At 40.2% G+C, this 22,831-nt stretch overlaps 1 protein-coding gene across 1 annotated transcript in view; it reads right to left on the bottom strand.

Moving 5' to 3' along the window:
- Positions 1-22,831, bottom strand: part of Ndfip1 (Nedd4 family interacting protein 1) — a 49,476-nt gene that overhangs the window by 23,787 nt on the left and 2,858 nt on the right. Inside the window, exon 2 of the mRNA XM_029546933.1 lies at positions 1,352-1,439. Coding sequence (XP_029402793.1) covers positions 1,352-1,439 — 88 coding nt within the window. The remainder of the gene's footprint in view (positions 1-1,351; positions 1,440-22,831) is intronic.

Below are 22,831 nucleotides of genomic sequence, written 5' to 3'. Positions count from 1 at the left end.
GATGGCTCAGTGGGTAAGAGCACCCGACTGCTCTTCCGAAGGTCCGGAGTTCAAATCCCAGCAACCACATGGTGGCTCACAACCATCCATAATAAGATCTGACGCCCTCTTCTGGAGTGTCTGAAGACAGCTACAGTGTACTTACATATAGTAAATAAATAGATCTTAAAAAAAAAAAGAAAGAAAGAAACTAAAGCCAGACTAGAGGCAAGATGCTGACCTATGGTCCACACAATTAAAATGGTAGCTTAAGACCCCAGCCTACAAATGGAAGCAATCTCATATCAACTATCAACAGCCTTCCCAAGATCCAAAATAAAAGGATGGTAAGGCTGTTAAGGCTTTACAAAGATGAATGTCTTCAATTTGTTTATGATGAAATAGAGGCTGGGGTTCAGCAGTAGCACATGGCTCTATCTGCCACTCTGCCATAATCCTGTTTTATAAAATATGTAAGTGGCTTTATTCAAACTGGTGGACTGGAGCTGAAGCAATAGCTCAATGACCAAGAGTAATTGTTGCTCTTGCAGAGGACCTGGGCTGGATTCTCAGCAACCACATGGTAGTTCACAACCATTTGTAGCTCCAGTTCCAGCAATCCCATAGAGTCCATGCAAGCAAAACACTCTCACATAAAACAGAATATATAAATCTAATTTTAAGACAAAACTGGTGAACTTTGAAGGCTTACAGCAGAAATGATTATCAGAAACTCTAGTTACCAAAAGTCTTACTACCACTGTGTTTTTATCTTACACATGAGAAGCTTCTCTAATGAAGAAATTATGAAAACCAGGTGATTGCCCAGTTCTCAGCCTTTCCTCCCTTTCTTCTTTGTGTTTTTATTTTGGTTTTGTTTGTTTATTTTTGAAACAAGGTCTCCAGGCTGACCTCCAACTTGCAAGGCATTTTTCCAGGGCTGAGGCTTTAGGTGTTTGACATCACAGTGTGAAACTTATTCCTCAGTTTCCCCTTCCTTTATGAGTTAGTTGGAATGAACCTGAGCTCTCCAAAAAGGCTGTATGGTAAATGGGGTTTGGAGGGTTTGGCTTCCGGAGTCTTCTTTCTGCTTTGCAGAGGGTCATCTTCTCTGGGTATGTGCCTTGCACTGTGTGTCTGTTTCCTCACCACTAATAAAGCCCTTTCGACCAGCTGGAAAAAAGGAAAGGTGTGTTCATTTGTTTTGGGGGGTTAAGATTAACAATAACACCAGTTTTCACCTTGGGCTACAAATTAAAACTCAAGCGAAGAAACTTATGGAAAGCTGAAGGGAAGACAAACAGCAACCAACAGCCACTGGATGAGTCTATGAGTGAGTGCCTTGTCAGGCAGCCCTGGCCTCAGCACCCACCTGCACTCTCTGCAGTGATGCTGCTGTATGGTGGAGGGGCATCACCTGCAGTCTGCTCAGGTTCCCCAGGCTCCTCTTCATTCTGCAACTGAATAAAAACATCAGATATTAATACACGCATAGGACACATTGTAAAGATGCAAACCTAAAACTAGAGTAGCCTATCTGGAAGGCTGCCTGGCACTGTGTTTGTTTCCTACACCTTAAATATGCAAACTCTCTTCTAAAGTACCCTATTTCCAGGGAGAGATACTCTATGGAAACAATCAGACAAAAACAAGTTACATAAGAATGATACTCCAAGTAGGCATGGTATATTCATACAGACCCAGCACTTGAAAAGCTCAGGCAAGAGCATCAAGCGTTGTAGACAAGACTGGAGTACATAAAATATGAGGGTATCAAAACAGAAAAAGCTAAATGTAGCCCAAGCTTGTCCCAAATTTGTCAAGAAGCTGATGAAGGCCTTGAACTCCTGACCTTGCCACCTCTGCTTCTCAAGTGTTGAGATTACAGGTGTATGCCACCATGCCCAGCTATCAAAAATAAGATTCAGGGAAAAATAAATAAATGAAGAAAATTTGACAACTTGAATATTTATAGAACTATTATATGAAAGGTTGATTTTTATCAAACTACACGTTGTAAAACTTTGTTTGCAAAAAGGTAAATATATAAATGGAAAGATCAAGAACGACACATCTACAATTCAGCACTATTTCTAGGTAATGGAAGTATAAAGGATTTCTTCTTGTTTACATTTAGACTCTAATTTTTAGTACTGAACATTCATCACTTGCATAGTTTCTTTAAACTCAGAAAAACAACCTGATAGGACAAAGAATGAAAATAGGCAAACCAAGCCTTACCATTTTATTCAGTTTGTGTGTAGACATTTAACATTAAGTAACTGAGACAGTTCTGAAAAACAAATTCCTAACCTCTGTCAGCACACTGTGAGCACACTGTCTGGGTGGCTAGATTTTCAGTGTTTTAGAGCTTGGAATCAAACTCTGGGTTTTAGGAATCCCAGGCAAGTGGTCTATAGCAGAGCTGACTCTCTAGCTCCTCCAGTTACTTTAAACAGCTCACACTGAGTGAGTGAATGAGTGTGTGTGTGTGTGTGTGTGTGTGTGTGTGTTCATTCGTTCCTATTGTTGCTACAATGGATGGCCCACCCAAGTCACTGTCATAAAACAGAGATGTCCCAATAGATTATAGTTTTTAAATGAGCTGTTCTAGACTAGAGTTAAACTATAAAGGAATTTACTGATGTAAGCAATAAGGTCTGTTCCTGTTTTCAGTATTACCACACAGGAAGCCAATTGAGGTGCTTGTGAAACACACCAGCTCTTAAGCACACTTTACAAAGAAGTCCATGGTAAACTGAGACAGAACAGAACAGAGCTTGGGGTTCTGACTTGAAGCAGAGCCTGCATCCATCTCCAAACATGTGCTATACAGAACTAGATTACTACAAAAGTTTAGTATGACATGGGTTCTTGGGCCATATTCTTAGCAGCATCTATCATCTAGACACTTTTTGCCCCCACCCCCCATCCCTGTGCTGGGTATGAAACCTAGTACAAACATTTTACCACAGATTTTCATTTCCAGGCCTTTTTTTTTTTTTTTTTTTTGAGACAGGGTTTTTCTGTGTACCTTGGGCTGGCCTGGAACCACTAATCCCCTTGTCTCAAATACTGGGACTACAGGCATGTGTTACCATTTCTGGCTTGAGCCATTTTTTTAGCTCTAACAATCTATCCTTAAACTTTGGGCACTCCCAAATAATTGCATTGTAACCTAAGGTAAGTTTTCCCTCAGAAAAGAAAGCACAGAGGTAAAATAGCATAGGAAAGCAGCTGTTCCAGGGACATCAAATAGTCAAGTTTTCAAAGAGCTCCTGGCAGCAAGGGTCTCTTCAACCATTGGTCTTAGTATTATCTGAAGCCCTAGAAAGACGCTCTCGGCCTCCTCATAACTAATCAGCACTGTATGAGAGAAGGCAGCACCAAGCAAGAGACAGAACAAGAAAGAGCAAGATGCAAGGATGCAGACTTAACTGTAGCAGTTGGTACCGTTTTGTATTACAACCTAGCTTGACATTTCTAACCTACTTTAAAATTCTGGAGTCTGGTCAAAGCAAGCATGTTTCCTCTACATAACTTGGTTTCAGAAAGGAAGCTTGGCAGTTCTAAGAAACACAGATATTCTAAAAACTCAGGGGGTAAAAGAAGTCTGCCATTCCAGTAGCTGTAAGACAGGTTGCCTGTCTCCTAGCAACGTGGAAATGTGATACCTCTTCAGCATGGTAACAGATCAGAGAAATTCCAGCCTTCTTAGAAACACCATCTCTTTTGGTGAGGAAAAGAGAAACATTACCAGGTCAAGATTTTCTTCCCCTCTTAAAATATGGCATTTTAGAATCATACATTTTCAACTAAAAAGTGGAAAAACAAAAGCAACTCCCCCCAAAACATTATGACTATGGAGGCCCCCCAACTCACAGCCCCCTCCTCCTCATGCAGCAATCTAATTACTTCCACACTGCTAGTGATAAAATTAGGCTCAGGAAAGCTGCTCTAAAACACAACACTATTGGGGAGAGGGAGCAAAAAGGCCACATATGCTGATCACCATCTACGTGCAATGAGGATTTGCTGAACAACAGAAACGTATGCATCTACATAGTCTTACACTTTAGGACCTCAAGTCTATCACTCACCAATGAAACAGTGTAATACACGCACCACAACTAAAGTGCAGAATGTGCTGGGAAACAGCTTACTTGATTCCATAATGGATTCTGCCCACTTCCTGCTCTGTCCCTGGGAACCTTTCTGGTGCAGGCTACCCAGCCATGTCCCTTTAGGAGACCCTCCCTCTGGATGCTCACAGAGAATTCGCGTGTTGCTGTTGTTTTTTCTGGGTCAGGGCTGGAAAGGATCCAACTCTTCCATCAGCTGGGACAAGTGAGCCCATGTCCAGCTTAACCTTTGATTTTAAAAAATATGTATCATGGAAGCTGGAGAGATAGCTTGACTTCTATTCCAAAGAGCCCAGGTTCAATTTCCAGCACCCACATGGTGGCTTACAACCATCTGTTAACTATGTATACCAACATTTTATATATATATATATATATATATATATATATATATANAGAGAGAGAGAGAGAGAGAGAGAGAGAGAGAGGGGCTAAGCACACATACATATAAAACAATTTTTTTTTTTAAACGTCTCTTAGGACTAGAGAGACATCTCAGTTGTTAATGCTTGTTCTTCTTCAGAGGACCTAAGTTTGGTCTCCAGTATCACCATGGTCACATGGCTTATAACCCGCTGTAACTCCATCTCCAAGAGCTCCAATGTTCTTCTCTGACCTCTCCAGGTAACTGGCATATATACAGAGACATGCAGACACACACAGACAAATAAATACAAATGAACAAAAGCTTATAAAAATAAATCTAAGAAATCTACAGAGGTGCTATTATTTTGTTTTTAAAATTGAGTCTATAAAATATAGTGCATCTAAACTAAAGGGATCATCTTTCTTTGAATCTAAGTACTATGCCTATTAGAAATAAATATAACATTTCAAATTAAAATCTGAGCCAGGTACAATGACACTTGCTGGTAGTCTCAACTTGAGGGGAAACTGAGGCAAAAGATTCATTCAAGCCTAGTAGACTAAGACAAGCTGGGAATCCTGGAAATGAAGTATATTCCTATCTCCAAAAACAAAACAAAACTGCTAGTTATGGGTGGGAAGACAGGCCTACAAATCCCAAGAAGTTAAGAGATGGGAGATAGGAGAATCAGGAAGCCAAGGTCACCCTTGGCTACATAGTAGAAGCCAAAAATCCCCACTGCAGAAATCTTATACAGTTCTAATAGAAGCAACTTTGAATTTAGTTAGTTGAAAGATCCTTATAGGGGCTGGACAGACAGCTTGGTGGATTAAGGTGCCTGCTACAAACCTGACAACCAGGGTAAGCCAGACTCAGTGGTGTCCAGCCATCCTATAGTGATATGGGAGGTAGACAGGAAAAATTCTGAAAAACTCTTGGATCATATAGTCTGGAGTATATTGAGAGGCAGAAATTAAAAGAGAGAGCCTGACTCAAAACACAAGGTGTAAGGAGGGAACCTCCACAGGCATCCCACAGCAATATTCACATACACACACCGCACATACACCTTCAGGTTTAAAATGAGCTGTTTTGAGGAACCGCAAAGTAAATCTAGGACTGGATATCACTAAGAGGCCCAAGCCATTTACATTATCTAAAGACTAGAAAAACAATGAAAAAAAAAATCCTACTGTAGCTCAATGGGTAAAGTGCATGCCATGTAAGCATAAAGAAATGACCTCAAATTCCTAGTACTGGGCATGGTGGTGTATGCCTGCAACCCTAGCAATGGAGGGCACAGACAGAAGGATGGCTTGGGCTCATGCCCTAATGGCAAGGCAAGCTCCAAGATCAGTGAAAGACCCATCTCAAAAAATAAAGTGGAGACCAAGTGAGAAAGGCATCCTGATGTCAACCTCATGCTTCTGCACAGGAAAGTGCACTTGCACACATGTGCACACTCAAGCATCCCCCAACACACACAGGAGTTAAACATTTTCTCCAAAGATAGTATATAAATGGCCAACAGACATAAATGCACAACACTGTTAGATCATTAGAGATACTGTGACATAACACTTCACACCCACTAAAAAGACAGAAATGGGTTCTGACGCATATGGAAAAACTAGAACTGTTGGTAGGGATAGAAAGAATGTTTCTCAAATGGTGAGCCCAGAGTACAAAATTTGATGGCACAGAATTACTTGTAATGACCAAAAAATTCATCAACATACAAATGAATACAAGATCTGTGGCTTATCCATACAATGAAACACTATTCAGCCAGAAAAAAAGGATAAATTGCTATGACATAAATAAGCTTTAAAAGTATTACACTAAGAATAAAGCCACTAACAAAATGCTATATATTGTATGCATTTATTTATATAAAAATGTTCCCAAATTGCAATTTCATGGAGAAAGATTAATGGTTGTTGGTAGCTAGGATAATTTGGAGAGAGTAGCAGCTGACTGAATTTCTGAATATGTCTGAATTTCTTGCAAGGTCAGGGAAAATAATGTGTTTATAAATTAGATGGGGTAATGGTGATTCAGCCTAATGAAAAGTTTTTAATTACTCTATTCTTTAAAAGAATGAGTTGGAGAGATGGCTTGGGGGTTGAGGGCACTTGTTGCTCTTGCAGAGAATCTGGGTCCAATCCCTTGGCTCATAATTATCCATAACTTCAGTTCCACTGGGTATTTACTCTCTTCTGACCTCCAAGAGTACCAGGCACACATATAGTGAATGTACATACATGCAGACAAAACATTTACTGTGTAAACATAAAATAAATCTAAAAAGATTTGAAAAAAATTTTAAGGAAATAAATTTTAATTTTTAAAAAGGTGATAGTTTTTATTTTTGAAAAGTCAATTCTATACTATATAATTTTACTTAAAGTTTAAAATTAACTATTCTACATCATTGTTCACTTGCTAAGTCAGTATCTGTCACCCTCAATGAAAAGAATCCCATCAATAGCCCCACAAATTACCACAGGATATGTCTGTAAATGGGTGAAAACTGAATTATTGAAAAAAAAAAAAAGGTTCCTGGGGTGGTTCAGTGACTAAGAGCACTGAATAATTCTGCAGGACATGGGGTTCAATCCCTAGCACCTACATGGCAGTTCACAGATGTCTGTAACTCAAGGTCCAGGAGATACAACACTCACTCCTAGCCTCTATAGGCACTGTACACATGGGGTGCACAAACATGTAGACAAAGCATCCATAAACATAAAATAGAAATTTTAAAAACTGTTTCTTTAATATCCAGTGTTCCCTGGGAGAAAAGCTGTTGCGGGATATTTGATAACACTGTAAACCCCAAGATGTGTTACTTACTGGGAAAAACCTGTTTCTAGTTGTGGTATGGCTCATCCCTTAGCACACACCTTTAACCCCTCTGGCTGGAATATAGACATGCCCTTAGTGAACATCTTTAATCCCAAACAACGAAGGTAAAGGGAGGTAGAAACGTAAGGGTTCTCTGGGAAGTCAGTTGTGTTGGATAGTGTTTTGCTGGGGCAAACATGTGAAGGAGTGTTTTCCTGAAGCAAACACAGGTGACCTTTCAAAGCAAGCATGTCAAAGGACACATGATGAAGGATTCTTCACTAATGACATGCATGTATTGGTCCATCTTATATTGCATAGCTGAGGTGCATTTGTTAGGACTCCACAGAGAGAACTGCACCAAAAAACTTCTGTCAGTGTGCTGCAGTTACTTGCTGCAGCCTTGGGATGATTGGCAGAGTGGTGTCAGCTGAGACTGAGGCAAGACCAGTGCAACACTTATTGGTCTCAAATCTTCACTGATCTTCACTTCCCTGAGAGAGCCACAGCTGAGAACTTTTCCTGGCATTCCTCCTGGTCCCTTCTGCTGTCTTGTGCCAAGGCCAAGGCCTGGCTGTCTGTTACGTAGTGCCACCACTGTTGCTAACCTGACTCTGCCAAATTGAACTGCTGGTGTATCCATGAAGTGTCTGCGAGTGGACTGAGCTGCTGTTGCTGACCTGTGATCTTAACTGCTATTTCCAGAGAACACAGATGAGAGTTGCTCCAAAGAACCTTTCTAAACAGGTCCACCTCCCTTGTAACCTTTCTTTTCCACTACCTCTGGTGGGTGGTGGGCTAAAAGGGAGGTTAAGGCATTTAAGAACCATCATTAAAAGTAGTCCTTAGCCGGGCCTGGTGGCGCAGGCCTTTAATCCTAGCACTTGGGAGGCAAAGGCAGGTGGATTTCTGAGTTCGAGGCCAGCCTGGTCTACCAAGTGAGTTCCAGGACAGCCAGGGCTATGCAGAGAAACCCTGTCTCGAAAAACCAAAAAAATAAATAAATAAATAAATAAATAAATAAAAGTAGTCCTTGAAAAAATTAAAGTTACAGTAAAGTTAGTTTGTAGAAGAAAGCACCCATGTTTGAAAGTGATGTCTAACTGAGTGGTAGACAAAGTGATGAATCAGAGAAAGATTGGAGAGAGCAGGCTATGCCCAACTCTCAAGAGGAAAGGAAAGAGATGTAACATAAGAGGGAGCAGTGCAGAGGAAGGGAAGGAGGAAGCAGCTTTACTAGGGCAGTTTCAAAGAGACAGGTTGAAGAGACAACAAGTTAGACACCAGTGAAGACAGAATGAGGAGTCAGAAGATTAGAACAGACTGAGTTAGTTTTAGAACAAGCAGAACAATTCAGTCAGAAGCCAAGAAAGAAGCCAGATTGAACCAGTCAGCTTGGAGAGGAGTGTGAGCCAGAAGAGCTGAGTTGAACCAGCCAGCCAGAGTTCAGAAAGAATTAGAAAGAGTGAGTTAATTCAGCAGTAAGTCTCAGAGGCTGAAAACATTCTAGGCCTAGGTTAGCAGACTCGAGGCAGTAAGCCTCGGAGATGACAATTACTTCTGGAGAATAAAAAATACTTTTACCAAAAGAACTACAATCAAGACATCAAAAGACATCTAGGCTGAGATCCCACTGAAGATGAAAATAATTATAGTTATTGTCTTTTCTATTTTAAGAGCTGTTGTTTTAAAAGAAAATTAGAAAGTATAAGCCCAGTCTGAGCGTGGTGATGCACTCCCTTAATCCCAGCTCTCAGGAGGGAGGAAGCACAATGTTTACATTTGAGGCCAGTGTGGTGTATAGTAAGTTCCAGATTAGCTACAGCATATAGAGTAAAATATCCTAAAATAAATAAAGATAAATAAATAAATGTGCATTTAAATGTTGCACAATTACAGCATTTATACTACCCAACAGTATCAGAAATAAAAGATAATATAAATATGTAAATCTTCCAATACCAAAATGAAACCAAAAAATGCACCAAAGAAAGGAAAATCAAGTAATGAGAACAATGATTTAAATATACTTAACAGGCCAAGCAGTGGTGGTGCATGCCTTTAATCCCAGCACTTGGGAAGCAGAGGCAAGCAGATTTCTGAGTTCAAGGCCAGTCTGGTCTACAGAGTAAGTTCCAGGACAGCCAGGGAATACAGAGAAACCCTTAAACTGCCCCCCTCCTCTCTCCAAAAAAGTGCATATCAGGCAGAATGCTTTACTTTAAGAGGCAATCCTTAAGTCCACAGAGCTTCTGGCTAAAAGCTGTGTGGACATCCCTGGTAATATAAATAACAGCAGAGGAACACTTGGTTTGGCAGGGAAAATGAGTTCTTATAAATGAGAGCAAATACAGCCAACTGTAATCACCAACGTCATTTCCTTTAACTCCTCATTCTCTATATTAGGTCATATGACGAGAGACAAGAAGGTGGACACATAATAGGTACTAATCTCTAATTCAACTTACCTAAAAAGCCAAAACTCTGACCAAAGTTACTACTCATCTGCAAAAGGACTAAACAGCTGCAATTATGGTGGCAGACCTTTGTCTTCTGCCTATGGACCTATGGGATCAGTATCTTTAGTTCCAATTATTTTCAGAACTGATGGATCTACCAAGACACCTAAGTAGATGGCACCAAGCTTCTGTGAAATCTGCAGCAAAGCATCTTCCAGGCTAATGGCTCAGTGGGCTAGGAGCTCATAAAGACTGGAAAAGTGTCAGGTCTAAAAGAAACTATTTCCCCAAATTGTAAAGGCAGAAGGGAAATCTGTGGTTTTCTGTCGTGCTTATTAGCATACCAAAGCACATGCTGGCCTCCACACTCCCTCTGTGTCACAAGTGCCTGTGAAACATCTCAGAGTCCATGCTGGCAACCTAGCTCTTCTCACCTCCTCCCCTCCCTCAACTTCCCCAGCTCATGGGCTTCTCTGCCCACCCCTTTTCCCAACTACTCATTCTCCGTATAACCCTATTTCAACTATATGCTCATTCTCTCCCTGTCTCTGCCTGTCTCCCTCTGTGTCTCTCCTTCCCTCTCTACCCCTCTATCTCCCTGCTCCTGCTTCTCTCATGGTCAGGTCCACTGGGCCGGCTGGAGTGGTTTGAATACCTTGGTGAAGGGAGTGGCACTATTAGGAGGTGTGGTCTTCTTGGAGTGGGTGTGGCTTTCTTCGAGGAACTGCATCTTTGTTGGGGGTATGATTTGAGAGATCCTCCTCCTAGCTGCCTGAAAATCATTCTCTCAGCCTCAACTCCTCCAGTGCCATGCCTTCCTGGAAGCTGCTATACTCCCACCTTGATGATAATGGACTGAATGTCTGAACTTGTAAGCCAGCCCCAATTAAATGTTGTCCTTTATAAGAGTTGCCTTGGTTGTGGTGTCTGTTCACAGCAAAGGAAACCCTAAGACAACAGCCATGTTCAGTCTATTTTCTCTCTCTGCTCTGGAATCCTCCAGATGCCTCTGTCTGTTCTCTCGTATCTACAATAAAAACTTTCCCCTCAACCATCCATGAACAGTCATGTCCTCGTTTATATACACTAAGGAGGGGCAATTCCCCAGTCGCAGTTAACACCAGGTCTCATGCTACATAGTGAGACCCTGTCTCAAAAAAGCAACAAAGCCATAAGGACGTTCAAAGCAACTATTCATAAAATTATAAATTACAGGGGCTAGCTCAGTGAATAAAGTTATTGCTGTGCACATGTGGAGACCTAAGTCCAGAGAACTACAGGTCTACCAGGCCTGAGAATTGTACTCTCCAATGACCACGCAGTGGGAAAATAGCCAAATACCACACGGGTCAGGACAAGCCCATTGTAAAATACATGATTGTATTTTTTTATTATTTTACAAATTACCAAGTATACAGACATATGGGACACACAAAGGTACTTACTTATGCTCACACATGTTAAACACACAGGGTTGTCCTTCAAAGTTAGAAAGATGTCTAGCCTGTTTTCCACACACAAGGCTGGGAATGGATGCAGCTAATAGCCTGGTGACACCTCTGTGCTAACCCTATGGCTCCCCTAGCCTCTTACGTTTATTTCAGTCATTCTCCCCATCTTCTCATACCCTTATCCTGAGCACTGTTTCTCAGTCAATCATAGAACCCATCTTTATGGAAGAGGTCATATGTACTTTACAAAGAATGTCAGTGTAATAATCATGTCTTAAGCTTTGATGTAAACACAGGATTCACTTAGGAAACTTTTTTCCAAATTGTTTTGTGTTTAAATATACCTACAAATAGCCAGGTGGTGGTGGTTTATGCCTTTGCAGCACTCAGGAGGCAGAGGCAGGTGGATCTCTGAGTTCAAGGACAGCCTGGTCTACAGAGCAAGTTCCAGGACAGCCAAAGCTATACAAAGAAACCCTGTCTGGGGAATGGGGGGGTGGGGTGGGGGAGCTGCCTAAAATAAATATCCAATGCCAAACCCTTGAAGTCTGCACCAACGCCAGCTACTCAATCTGCTGGCTATGGTGGGTGCAGAGACACCCCCCAACACACATGTACAAGCTAGGGTCTCCTCCCATGCAGCTCACTAGTAGAATGCCTAGCTATCAATCAAGGTTCTGGGTCCAATTCTCAGCACTGCAAAAAAAAATTTTCTTAATTAGCTAGGTGTGAGGCACATACATTTAATCCCAGCATTCAGAAAGACAAGGAAGTCAGTCAAATCTCTGAATTTGAGGCCAGCCAGGTTACACCACAGTGAAACCCTATCTCAAAAAAAAAAAAAAAGAATTAAAATTTAATGAAGGCAGGTAGTTCTCTAGCTATTGCCTAGCTTTCTGTCCTTTACAGTATATTCAATAACTTTTCTTTCTTTAAAAAAAAAAAAGGGTAATTGAAAAATGTACTTACAGACAAATGCTACAAGCAATGAAGAGACAATGACAATGGTCCCAGGAGTGATCTACAGGCACTACTATGCATGGGAAATGTGTTAAACAAGACAGACACTATGGGAAAAGGCATTCTGAAGCATGGAAGGCTTGCTGTTACCATGTAGTGTAAAAGCAAATTTGTGAGAGAAACAAGCCTAAAAAGAAATCTGTTAATTACCTGGGATATAAAGCCACAGGTGCTTGACTTACCGACACTCTTCCTGGAGATAGGGATATATACGTCTCTCTCTCTCTCTCTCTCTCTCTCTCTCTCTCTCACACACACACACACACACACACACACACACACACACGAGTTTTTTTTTAGAGAAAAATCTTGAACATTCATTATTCAACCTGTAATATACACATACCATAGCTTGCTGGATACAAATAACTATTTAATAGATGTTTGTGGTACATATAAGGAAAAATTTGGTATTTTTATCAAATTGTAATTCTTTTCCTTCTTTAAAAAAAAAAAAACCAACCAACTGACATATTCACTAAATGCAATTTAGATATAGACTGAAAGCCAATAGCCTTGCTGTGATGTAATTACATTGCTAAATTGTGTACTGTTTGAATTTACTGAAAAGCTGGCTCTAGAAATAGTTACAAGCATGTTTATCTCAAAATGTCCTTCAAAGTCTCTCGTCCAGGGATGGACTGACCCTCCTTCCTGGAACAGGGAGGAAAGAAAACAGCAAAACAGCCCACAGGTAGGGACACTGTGCCCTTGAGGACTAGAAAGTGAACTATTTTCAACAGAGGATATTACTGTTTATCCCCCAAAATGAAAACGCCATGAGAACCCATCCGTAAAGAGAAAGCTCAGTAAGGAACTCCAGCAGAATGCCTCAGCTTCCCCAGAGGGTTCTGCCAGGTATTGTAAGCACCAGACTAGACGGTGTTATCTATCTGCTGCCACTTGTTCTTTCAATTGGGAGCCTCACTAGAGGGGACACTCAACTCTGCCCAAGTGTCCTTTTCAATAGAGACAGAACTCCAGCTGGCTGCCTCAAGGTTTCCCAGTTATCTTGGTCAATGTTTATAAGCCCTCAGTTTAACAGTGTTTTGTTCTATACCTGCTTCTGTCTATATCACTTGCTATTTGCTATTTTTTCTTTTACTTTTGTTTGATATATACTTAATAAACTTATTCATTTAAAACAAAAATAAAAACAAAACAAAGGCCAGGAACACCTTTAATCTCAGCACTCAGGAGACAGAGGCAGGTGGACTTGTGCACATTCCACAATGGTCTAGTCTATACAGTAAGTTCTAGGCCGACTGGGGCTATAAAGTGAGATCCTACAAAAAACTAACAAACCAAAAAACAAACAAACAAACAAACAAAAACTATAAAGCCAAACAACAAGAGAAGAAGTAACATCAAAATCCTGAAAGCTACAAGTGAGACGGGTTCAGCGGTCAGGGGAAAGCTGAAGCTTAAGCCAGAACACAAAACAAGCAACCTGTTTCACATGCATAAAAAAAACCCAGAAATTGGTGACACAAGGCACTGATAAGCTGGGCTGGAAAAGATTTGCAAACAGAAAGGAGGGTGGAGCTCCCAGGTCTCCGAGAGAAGGCATGAGCTTCCTCTAGCAGGTATGAGCACAGCATCGATCCCCAATTCAAAAAAAGACTATTCTTTGTAGAGTATAAAAAGGCAGGGCACTTTGGGGAGACATCCGACTTTTATTTATTTATTTTGTTTGTTTTGGAGACAGGGTTTCTCTGTGTAGCCCTTGCTGTCCTAGAACTCAAAGTATCTGCCCAGTATCTGCCTGCCTGTCTCTTGTGTGCTAAGATTGAAGGCATGTGCCACCATTGCCCAGCTAACACATTAGAGTTTAAGGAAATGGGTGACATCTAGAAAAAAAAAATGGTTGGAAGATTTGTATACTAAATGCTGAGATTTCTCAATCTCTTCCCCTCATCATCTCTGAGGATACTAACAGACAGACTTATTATGGAAAACTGGCCAGCCCAAAAGACTCAAAGATAATGACACTCAAAACAAGCAAAAATACCAAACCAGCCCTCGAGACTGGCAAGTTGGCTCAGCAGGTGACAGCATTCTCTGCTGTGTCTGATGATCTGAGCTGGAGTCTCTGGAGTCCACAAGCTGCCCTCTGACCTACACATGCATATGTGCTCACATATAAATAATGAAGATGTATCTGATGCACAAGTGAGTTCATTCAGCGTTTATAAGTTTCACCTTAACAAACACTGAATGCGATCTATTTGTTGGGTAACAGAACACAATTCTTGGAATTCACAAGGCCCTGAGTTTCCCAACACAACAAAAACAAAACACTAAATAAAAAGTAAAACTGAGGTGGACATGGTGACACAACCTCATAATCTTAGCACCTGGGAGGCTGAGATAAAAGGGTTGAGAATTTGAGGCCAGCTGGAAATGCATATAGTCAGACTCTCATCTCAAAAGAAAAAAAGGCATATGTTACATATTCTAAAAAGAAACAAGAATAATGCTTTTGTAAAATCAGTGCAGGAAGATTTTTAGAAATACCTTTCCTACACTATGACATACTGAGAAGAAATTTTATCTACTAAAGAAAAACACATAGGAAACAAAAATTCCCAGAATTCTTTGAATCGTTCAAAGATGTGTAAGCTATAACGTTCTCTACTTAGTGTGCAGGGTATTTTCCTTTATCACTAAATACTGTTTTATGATGTCACTGTAGTATCTGAAATTTAAAATATTTAAAGAGGGAAAAAGTTCATTTCTCAGAAATAGATTTTTTTAAGCTCTAAAAGATAGCCTTAATTAGGGATAGCTAGATACAACAATTATACCAGCACAAAACTCAGCATCTGAATACACAGAGCACAAGACCAACTCCAACAGCCTTAATTAGGGATAGGTAGATAACAACAATTTTACCAACTCACTAAAAAAAAAAAAAAAATTCAGTGAAGATATGCCTACCCACTGCTGAGGTCCTTTCCAACATAATCAGAGATTCTCATCTCAATATTGTCACTAAAATGTAAAGTCTTAGATCTAAAATCATTTGGATTAAATCTATTTGAAAGCTATATGAGCTCAAAACCAGACTAGGCCACAAGAAAGGTGGAAGAAGAGAACCAACTCAGCCGGGCGTGGTGGCGCATGCCTTTAATCCCAGCACTCGGGAGGCAGAGGCAGGCGGATTTCTGAGTTCAAGGTCAGCCTGGTCTACAAAGTGAGTTCCAGGACAGCCAGGGCTATACAGAGAAATCCCGTCTCGAAAAACAAAACAAAACAAAAAAGAGAGAGAACCAACTCCATAAAGGTGTCTAGTTTCCACACATGTGTCATAGGATATGTGAGAATCCCCAGACCTCTTCCTTCCAAACACACGCACACACCAATAGCTGACTAAAAAACAATAAGATGCTTTTAGGGAGCTGGAGAGATGGTTCTGTGGTTAAGTGACTTTCTGTTCAGTTTCCAGCACCTGTATCTAGCTCCAGGGGATCCAATACTCTCCTGTTCTCATTGGGTACCACACACAGGTAGCACATATATACACATAATTATTTTTAATTCATAAACTGACAAACTAGGCAACTAAGGGGAACACCTATCTTTAAGGACTTTTTTTTTAAAGAGAGTATTTTCTATGTCTGAAAATATGTACCAGTTTGTAATGTTTCACCATAAACTTACCTATGTATACTTCAGTAGCATTAATCAGGGCTGGGAATTTAACTCAGTGGTGGAGTATCTGCCTTGTAGGCAACAAGGTCCTGGGTTTGATTTGGCTTGTGTGTGTGTGTGTGTGTGTGTGTGTGTGCGCAGAAAGTAGAAACTAGTAGCTTTGATCCAGAGAGGTAGTGTTATATTGCTTTAGTAAATTATGTTACACACGCGCGTGCACACAAAATCAACTATAAAGTTGAAACTCTCAAAATGACAAAGAGTCCAGCTTCCTTTATAAAAAGCCCAGAAAGATGTTAATGTTCTTACCATCATACTGCTACTTCATGACAGACGTAGGACTACTGCCAATTCAATATTTCAGTAATCTTTACATTTTCCTCAGTTATCCCCCTTAGATAAGGCCCAAGGCGAAACAAGATACTAAAGTCTATATATATTGCAGCTTCAAAGCTGAATGGAGCTCAGTGGCAGAGCACCTGGCCTAGCATGAGCAGGCCCTAGCTTAGATCCTCAATAGGACCATAGAGAAAGGGAGGGGAATTACTAAGGAGAAATTTTATACGATGTTCGAATGCCATAACACAAAGCTCTCACAAAGGCAACTTCAAAAATCTAAGGGGACTACTGTTGGTTTCCTAGTCTACAAAATTTCCAAAGACATTTACAAAGGCAACATAAGTAAATTCTCTAAAAATATGAAACTTTTAAAAATAGAAAAGGCAAATATGACCATTAATAGGAACATGAGAAAACTATTTTTCTTGAAAACAAATATATATATATATATATGAGACATAGAGGTGTAAAACCTATAGACCAGACCTTTACAACACAGAATGAATCTTAATATATATGAATATTAAAAATCCAGTTAGATGAAGCCAAGCACAGTACATGACTTTAATCCCAGATAGAAGGCAAATCTTTTGAGTTCAAAGCCAGACTGGTCTACATAGAGAGTTCCAGGGCAGCCAAGGTTACAGGAGACTGTCTCAAGAAAAAAAGAAAGAAAGAAAGAAAGAAAGAAAGAAAGAAAGAAAGAAAGAAAGAAAGAAAGAAAGAAAGAAAGAAAGAAAGAAAGAAAGAAAAATCAATTTCACTGGTAGCCTGATGGGCAAACCATGACAAAACTTTTGTCTTATATATGCAGGAAACCGCCTCTCTCAAGAGTGGGGGAAGGTAACTCTAGAACCCAATAGTCGACATCTACGTGTGTGCCCTGTCTTCTTGAGAATAAGAGTTTCCCACATGCATGTGAGCTCAGAATCTGGATACCACTATATATATGCATATAAAAACTAGAGATTAAGTAAACAGATATTAAATGGTAGGAGCCAAATTTCTAGTTACTGAAGTGGGAGTTTACAGATTAGCTGAATAAGATGATGTGATACATATGCTTGAGATATATGTTGGCGATACAGTGTCAACTTGGCTTTGGATAATTTATTTATGCAAATGTTGCTTATAGGGCTGAGGGTATAACTGAGTGATAAAGCGCACATGCAGCACATAGAAGACCAAGGGTTCAACACCCAGCACTTAAAAGAACAAGTGCACAGGAGTTTTCTGGCTTTGCTACCTTAGAAGAACTAGAACTAACAATATCCAGGGCAGATCTGGTTTCTGGTATCATTGTCTAAAAAGGAAGCAGGGTTTCTTGGGGAGAACGAGTCATTCTAAGATGGTATAAGAAAGGATGAAATCAGTCCAAAAGTAAGTACTCTAAAACAAAGATGTAGGTATGTCCAAAGGAACGAAGTATATGACACAGGGCCAACTGAGAATTCCCAATGGTCAAAGCCAGCACTATACAGTGTACTGGAATTATGTTTCCAGATAACTGTAAATATTTATGAGTCCATAGAGATGTAATAATGATGCAGTTAATGGAGAAGAAATAAATATCCCACCTGTAAACGTGGCAAATAATGTGTGTCAATACTCTGCTTGTAGTGCTAGCCCTACCACTTCTCTATGAGTTGTGAGGGCCACCATTCTCACAGTGAATTCTCCACACAGCATGAAAGAGAGGCAGAGGACCTTTATGGAAGAGAACCACACAAACACATAAGCAGTAAGTCTTGCTGTGTACACGTCTTTGAGCAGATATGTTCAGCCATGAATGGAGGCCAAAAGTGGAAAGAAGCTGTCCTCCTCATTTTCCATTTGTCATTTTACTTCTGAGGCAGTATCTCTCCCTGAACCTGGAGCCCATGGAATCAGCATGGCTGACTGGCCAGTAAGTCCCCCAGGGACCCACACCCAACTTTGGAGGTAAAGCCACGTAAGATCAGCCTGTAAGTACAGGCGTGTGTGCTGGCAATTAGAACTCAGGTTCTCATGACTACAGGTACTTTTACTGAGCCATCTCTCCAAACTGTTGGCAAAATAAGAAATATATAGCCTGGTGTAGTGGTGCATACCTTTAATCCCAGCACTTCAGAGGCAGGTAGATCTCTCTGAGTTAGAAGCCAGCCTGCCCTACATACTAAGTTCCAGGACAGCCAGGACTATAGACCCTGTCTCAAAAAAACAAAAACAACCAAACCCAAAAGAAATGATGTATTCAGAAAACTGGGTGAGAGCCTAATTTACAGGCAGGGTGTACTAGGTGCTATCTATCACACTTGTTCCAACACTACAGCTGAATTAATACAAACTGTTTTTCTACCTCCAGCCACCAGAAGCAATGTCACTAAAAGCAAGCCCACTAGATCTGATGCATGTTTACCAGTTGCCTAGTTTATTGGCAACAATGACTTAAGGGGGACAAGACTACACTCAACCTTATTTTCAGCATTAATCTACAACTAAATAAATATTTTTATCTAAATAGGTATAGTCCTTTACAAGAATATGGTTCTCACAAAGCAGTTGTATTTATCCAAAAATAACATCAAAATAAAGAAATCAAAGATTCATTTTAAGGCCTTTGTAATCCCACCATTGTGAAAGCTAAAGCACAAGGGTTCCAAGTTCAAGGCCTGTCTGTGATACACAGTGAAACCCAATCTAAAGCAAAACATCAAAGTCATCCTCATGGTAAGATTTATTTTTATAACTTAATACAGTATAGTGTATTGTAACTGATGTTTCAAAGAAACATGTAGGTCCAGGACCAGCAGTGAAAAGTCCTTAGAATAGAATTCCCTAGGGCAGCTCAACTGAGTCTTGGCTTCTGTCCAAACCAGGAAGTTCTGTTCTGTTTACAGAGCACAGAGTGATGAAGCCTCTCCCTTAACTAGTGGTGGCCAGTGGACGCAGCCAGAAAGCAAGAACGGATCAAGAATACACCAGTACCACAAAAAAAAATGACAGAGGACAAGGCTTGTCGAGAGTGAGCCAATTCAAACACACGAGACAATCACAGTTCTGTGGTTCCTGACATTTACAAATACTATTTCCATATTTCTAACAGATTAAAAAGAGCTCTCGGAGCTGGCAAGATGGCACTAGCCACCAAGCCCAATAACCTGAATTCCATCTCCAAGACCTGACCGATTAGAGAAAACCAGATCCTAAAGGCTGTCCTCTGACCTCCACCCACCCCCACAAAAAACACAATAAAGGTTTTTGTTAAAGTTCTTATGATACTAACCCCATATGATATATCCACTTGAAATATCATTTTTCCTGTATTTCACATAAAAATGTTTGTACATGAAATTGCAGCACAGGGGTATATGCCTATAACCCCAGCACTTAGAAGACTGAGGCAGGAAGATTCTTCCAATTTAAGGCTAACCTGAGCTACACAGAGTTCCAGGCAGTATAAGATCCTATTGCCTCCAAACATATAAAATAAAAATAATAACCAAGAAATTATATAGTTTACCCCCAATATAACATGAATATAAATTTAATAATAATGGCGGCTATGTATTGGTATTTACTGAATGCAGGTGATGGTTTCCATAGGTTTATCACACTGCCCTATTTGGTATGTATTTGAAATACTAATAATAATCCCAGAACTTAGAAGGCAGGAACAGGTAGGTCTCTGTGAGTCTAAGGCCAGCCTGGTCTACATAGCAAGTTCCTCAACAGCCAGGCCTACATAGTCAGACCTTGTCGTCCTCCCCTCCACCACAAAAAGTTGAAAATACCATTAAGATAACTTCAGGTCAGATGTGGTGATACACACCTTTAATACCAATTTATGGGTGACAGAGACAGAGCTCTGTAAGCTAACCTGATCTGTATAGAGTTCCAGCCCAGCCTATCTGAAAAACAAAACAAAACAAAAAAAAAACCAAACAAACAATTATAGCAATAGCCATTTCTCCAAAGGCAATATACAAACAGCTAACATATTGTACGTAACTAATCATTTAGGAAATAGAAATCAATACTGCAAAGGAGATAGCATCACAACCAACAAACAGATAGCTAGTACCAAGAAACCAGAAGAAGCCGGGCGGTGGTGGTGCAACGCCTTTAATCCAGCACCTGGGAGGCAGAAGCAGGTAGATTTCTGAGTTCCAGGACAGCCTGGTCTACAAAGTGAGTTCCAGGACAGCCAGGGCTATACAGAGGAAACCCTGTCTTGAAAAACCACAAAAATAAAAAGAAAGAAAGAAACCAGAAGAGGGCTGGTGTAGAGCTTGCCAGCCATGAATATGACCTGGCTTCTATCCCTAGCACTGCAAAAACACAAAATAAAAAATAAAAATAATCAAACTGTTGTTGAGAATATGAAGAAACCGGAATCTTTATACAGTGTTGGCAACAAAGCAAGATGGTGTGGCTGCTATAGGTAACAGAATAGTTTTAAGAAAACTTAAAATTAGGATTACCAAACTAATCCCACTTCTGGGTAAATTCTCATAAATCTCAAAATCAAGGACCGAGAGAGATTTGTATACCCATGTTCTCAGTGCATTATGCACAAAGACTAAATATCCATCAGTAAATGAATTTGTTTTTTAAATGTAGCATAGGCAGGCCTGGTGGCATCAACCTGTAATTCCAAAACTTAAGAAGTGGAGGCAGGAGGAACAGGAGTTCAAGGTCAGCCTCGTGTGTGTGTGTGTGTGTGTGTGTGTGTGTGTGTGTGTGTGTGTGTGTAAAATGAGGTCAGGCCATGGTACAAGAAACTCCATCTCAAAACAAACATACAACAAAATATTGCTCAGCCTTAAGAAATTCTGACACCTATTATTTGGATGAGCCTTGATGATAGACCAACGAAAAAAGGAAGTTATAAGAAAAGAAGAAATAACTGATTGCACTTACACTGGTGTCTAGTTGACAGGCTGGAACAAGCAAGGAAGAGTACAGTTTAATGGGTACTAGACACAGGGCTGGTTTCATACATATGTGAATCTACTTAATGCTGGCAGACTTTGTACTTAAAAATGCTTGGGGTGGGAGGTGCTCTGTGGCAGAACACACAGCTACTCCCTAGCACCAAAAGAGACAAGGGGATAAAAAGTTAATATGGTATATTTTATGTTTGTTTTATACAATTCTAAAATTTTTTTTCAAAGATACAATTTATCTATCTGCCATAAACAATGTACCTCTGTTTGATTAAGACAGGCTTTCACTATGTAATCCAGACAGGCCTGGAGGCCACCATCCTAGCACCTCAACCTCCAGAGCACAAAATCACAGGAGTGCACCAACCACCGTGTCCTGCTTCAAGATCTTTCATACATTTTCTTTGATAACTAACCATTTGGCCACAAATACAAACTGACAAGACACAAAAGAGACAACCTGTGCTACAACTATAACTTCTGAAACTTTATAACAAACATGCACATGGGCACTACCCAGCATTCTTCTAAGACCAAAACTTCACCAAATATAGTTCCACCTGTTAAAGAGATGACATTATTTCCCTAATCTATCAAAATGCCATTGCAGAACATTCAGAGAACTTAACCCAAAAAGCTATCGTCCCCATGCCTGGTTTATGATGTCATCTGGAATGCTATACAAACTTACTGGTGATGACTGCGAATAAGCAACTTCCTCAGCAGGCCATGAGCTATGTCTAAACCAGCACATTCTGGGGTTTGTTTTTAATATATATTGAAGCTCTGTTCATTTATATAGAACTCAAATATTTCAAAATATCTGGCACTAGGTAGCAAAATTCATGATATAGAGGCAAAGATCTACTTCAACTACAATAAAGAGAATGGATGGCCAGCAACTGATGTCCTCCTTGAGCTAGCCACAGCTGGGATTGAGCCTACCTAAACCTTTTTGAAACTCTGTTCAATATATATTGGATATAGTCTGTTTTAAAATTGCAAAAAGGAGGGAAAATCATGCTACAGGGAAACTAAGCCCAGCCTGTCTCTGTCAGTATACTAAATTCAAGTTGTATACATCAACAGAAACCCCTGAAAGCAAAGGAGGCCAGCCGTGTTAGCAATTCTGAATGAACCATAAAGCTTTCCACTAGAGTCACTTGGCTGGAGGACCACCTCAGATTAACAGATCAGAAGAAGTCACAACAGCCTTATGTGACAGCTAAAGAGTAGCATGTTCCTATCAAGTGGCCTGGCTAATTCACCAGCATTCTATAATTCAAAAGCCTTTTAAATATGTATAGTCTCTGATTACACACTACAAAAGAACAGCTACAGGTGTCTGAATAACAAACTTCAGTAAGTGTTAAAAATTATAAATATTCTTAGGAACTACCAGTAGGTAACTAAGTCATGGCTCAGCCACACAATTCATGCCACACAGGCATTAAAAATAGCTGACAGAGGGGCTAAAGATATAGTTCAGTGGTATAGGGCTTGTGTAGAAAGTTAAAGGCCCTAGGTTATAGACCCTATCTTCAACACTGAACAGAAAAAAAGAAAACCAGATTTGAAAAATCCAACATTGCCGGGCAGTAGTAGCACACACCTTTAATCCCAGCACTTGGGAGGCAGAGGCAGG

This window comes from Mus pahari, chromosome 15, assembly GCF_900095145.1.
Source record: "Mus pahari chromosome 15, PAHARI_EIJ_v1.1, whole genome shotgun sequence".
NCBI classification, from domain to species: Eukaryota; Metazoa; Chordata; class Mammalia; order Rodentia; family Muridae; genus Mus; species Mus pahari.
This window is presented reverse-complemented; position numbering and strand designations above follow the sequence as displayed.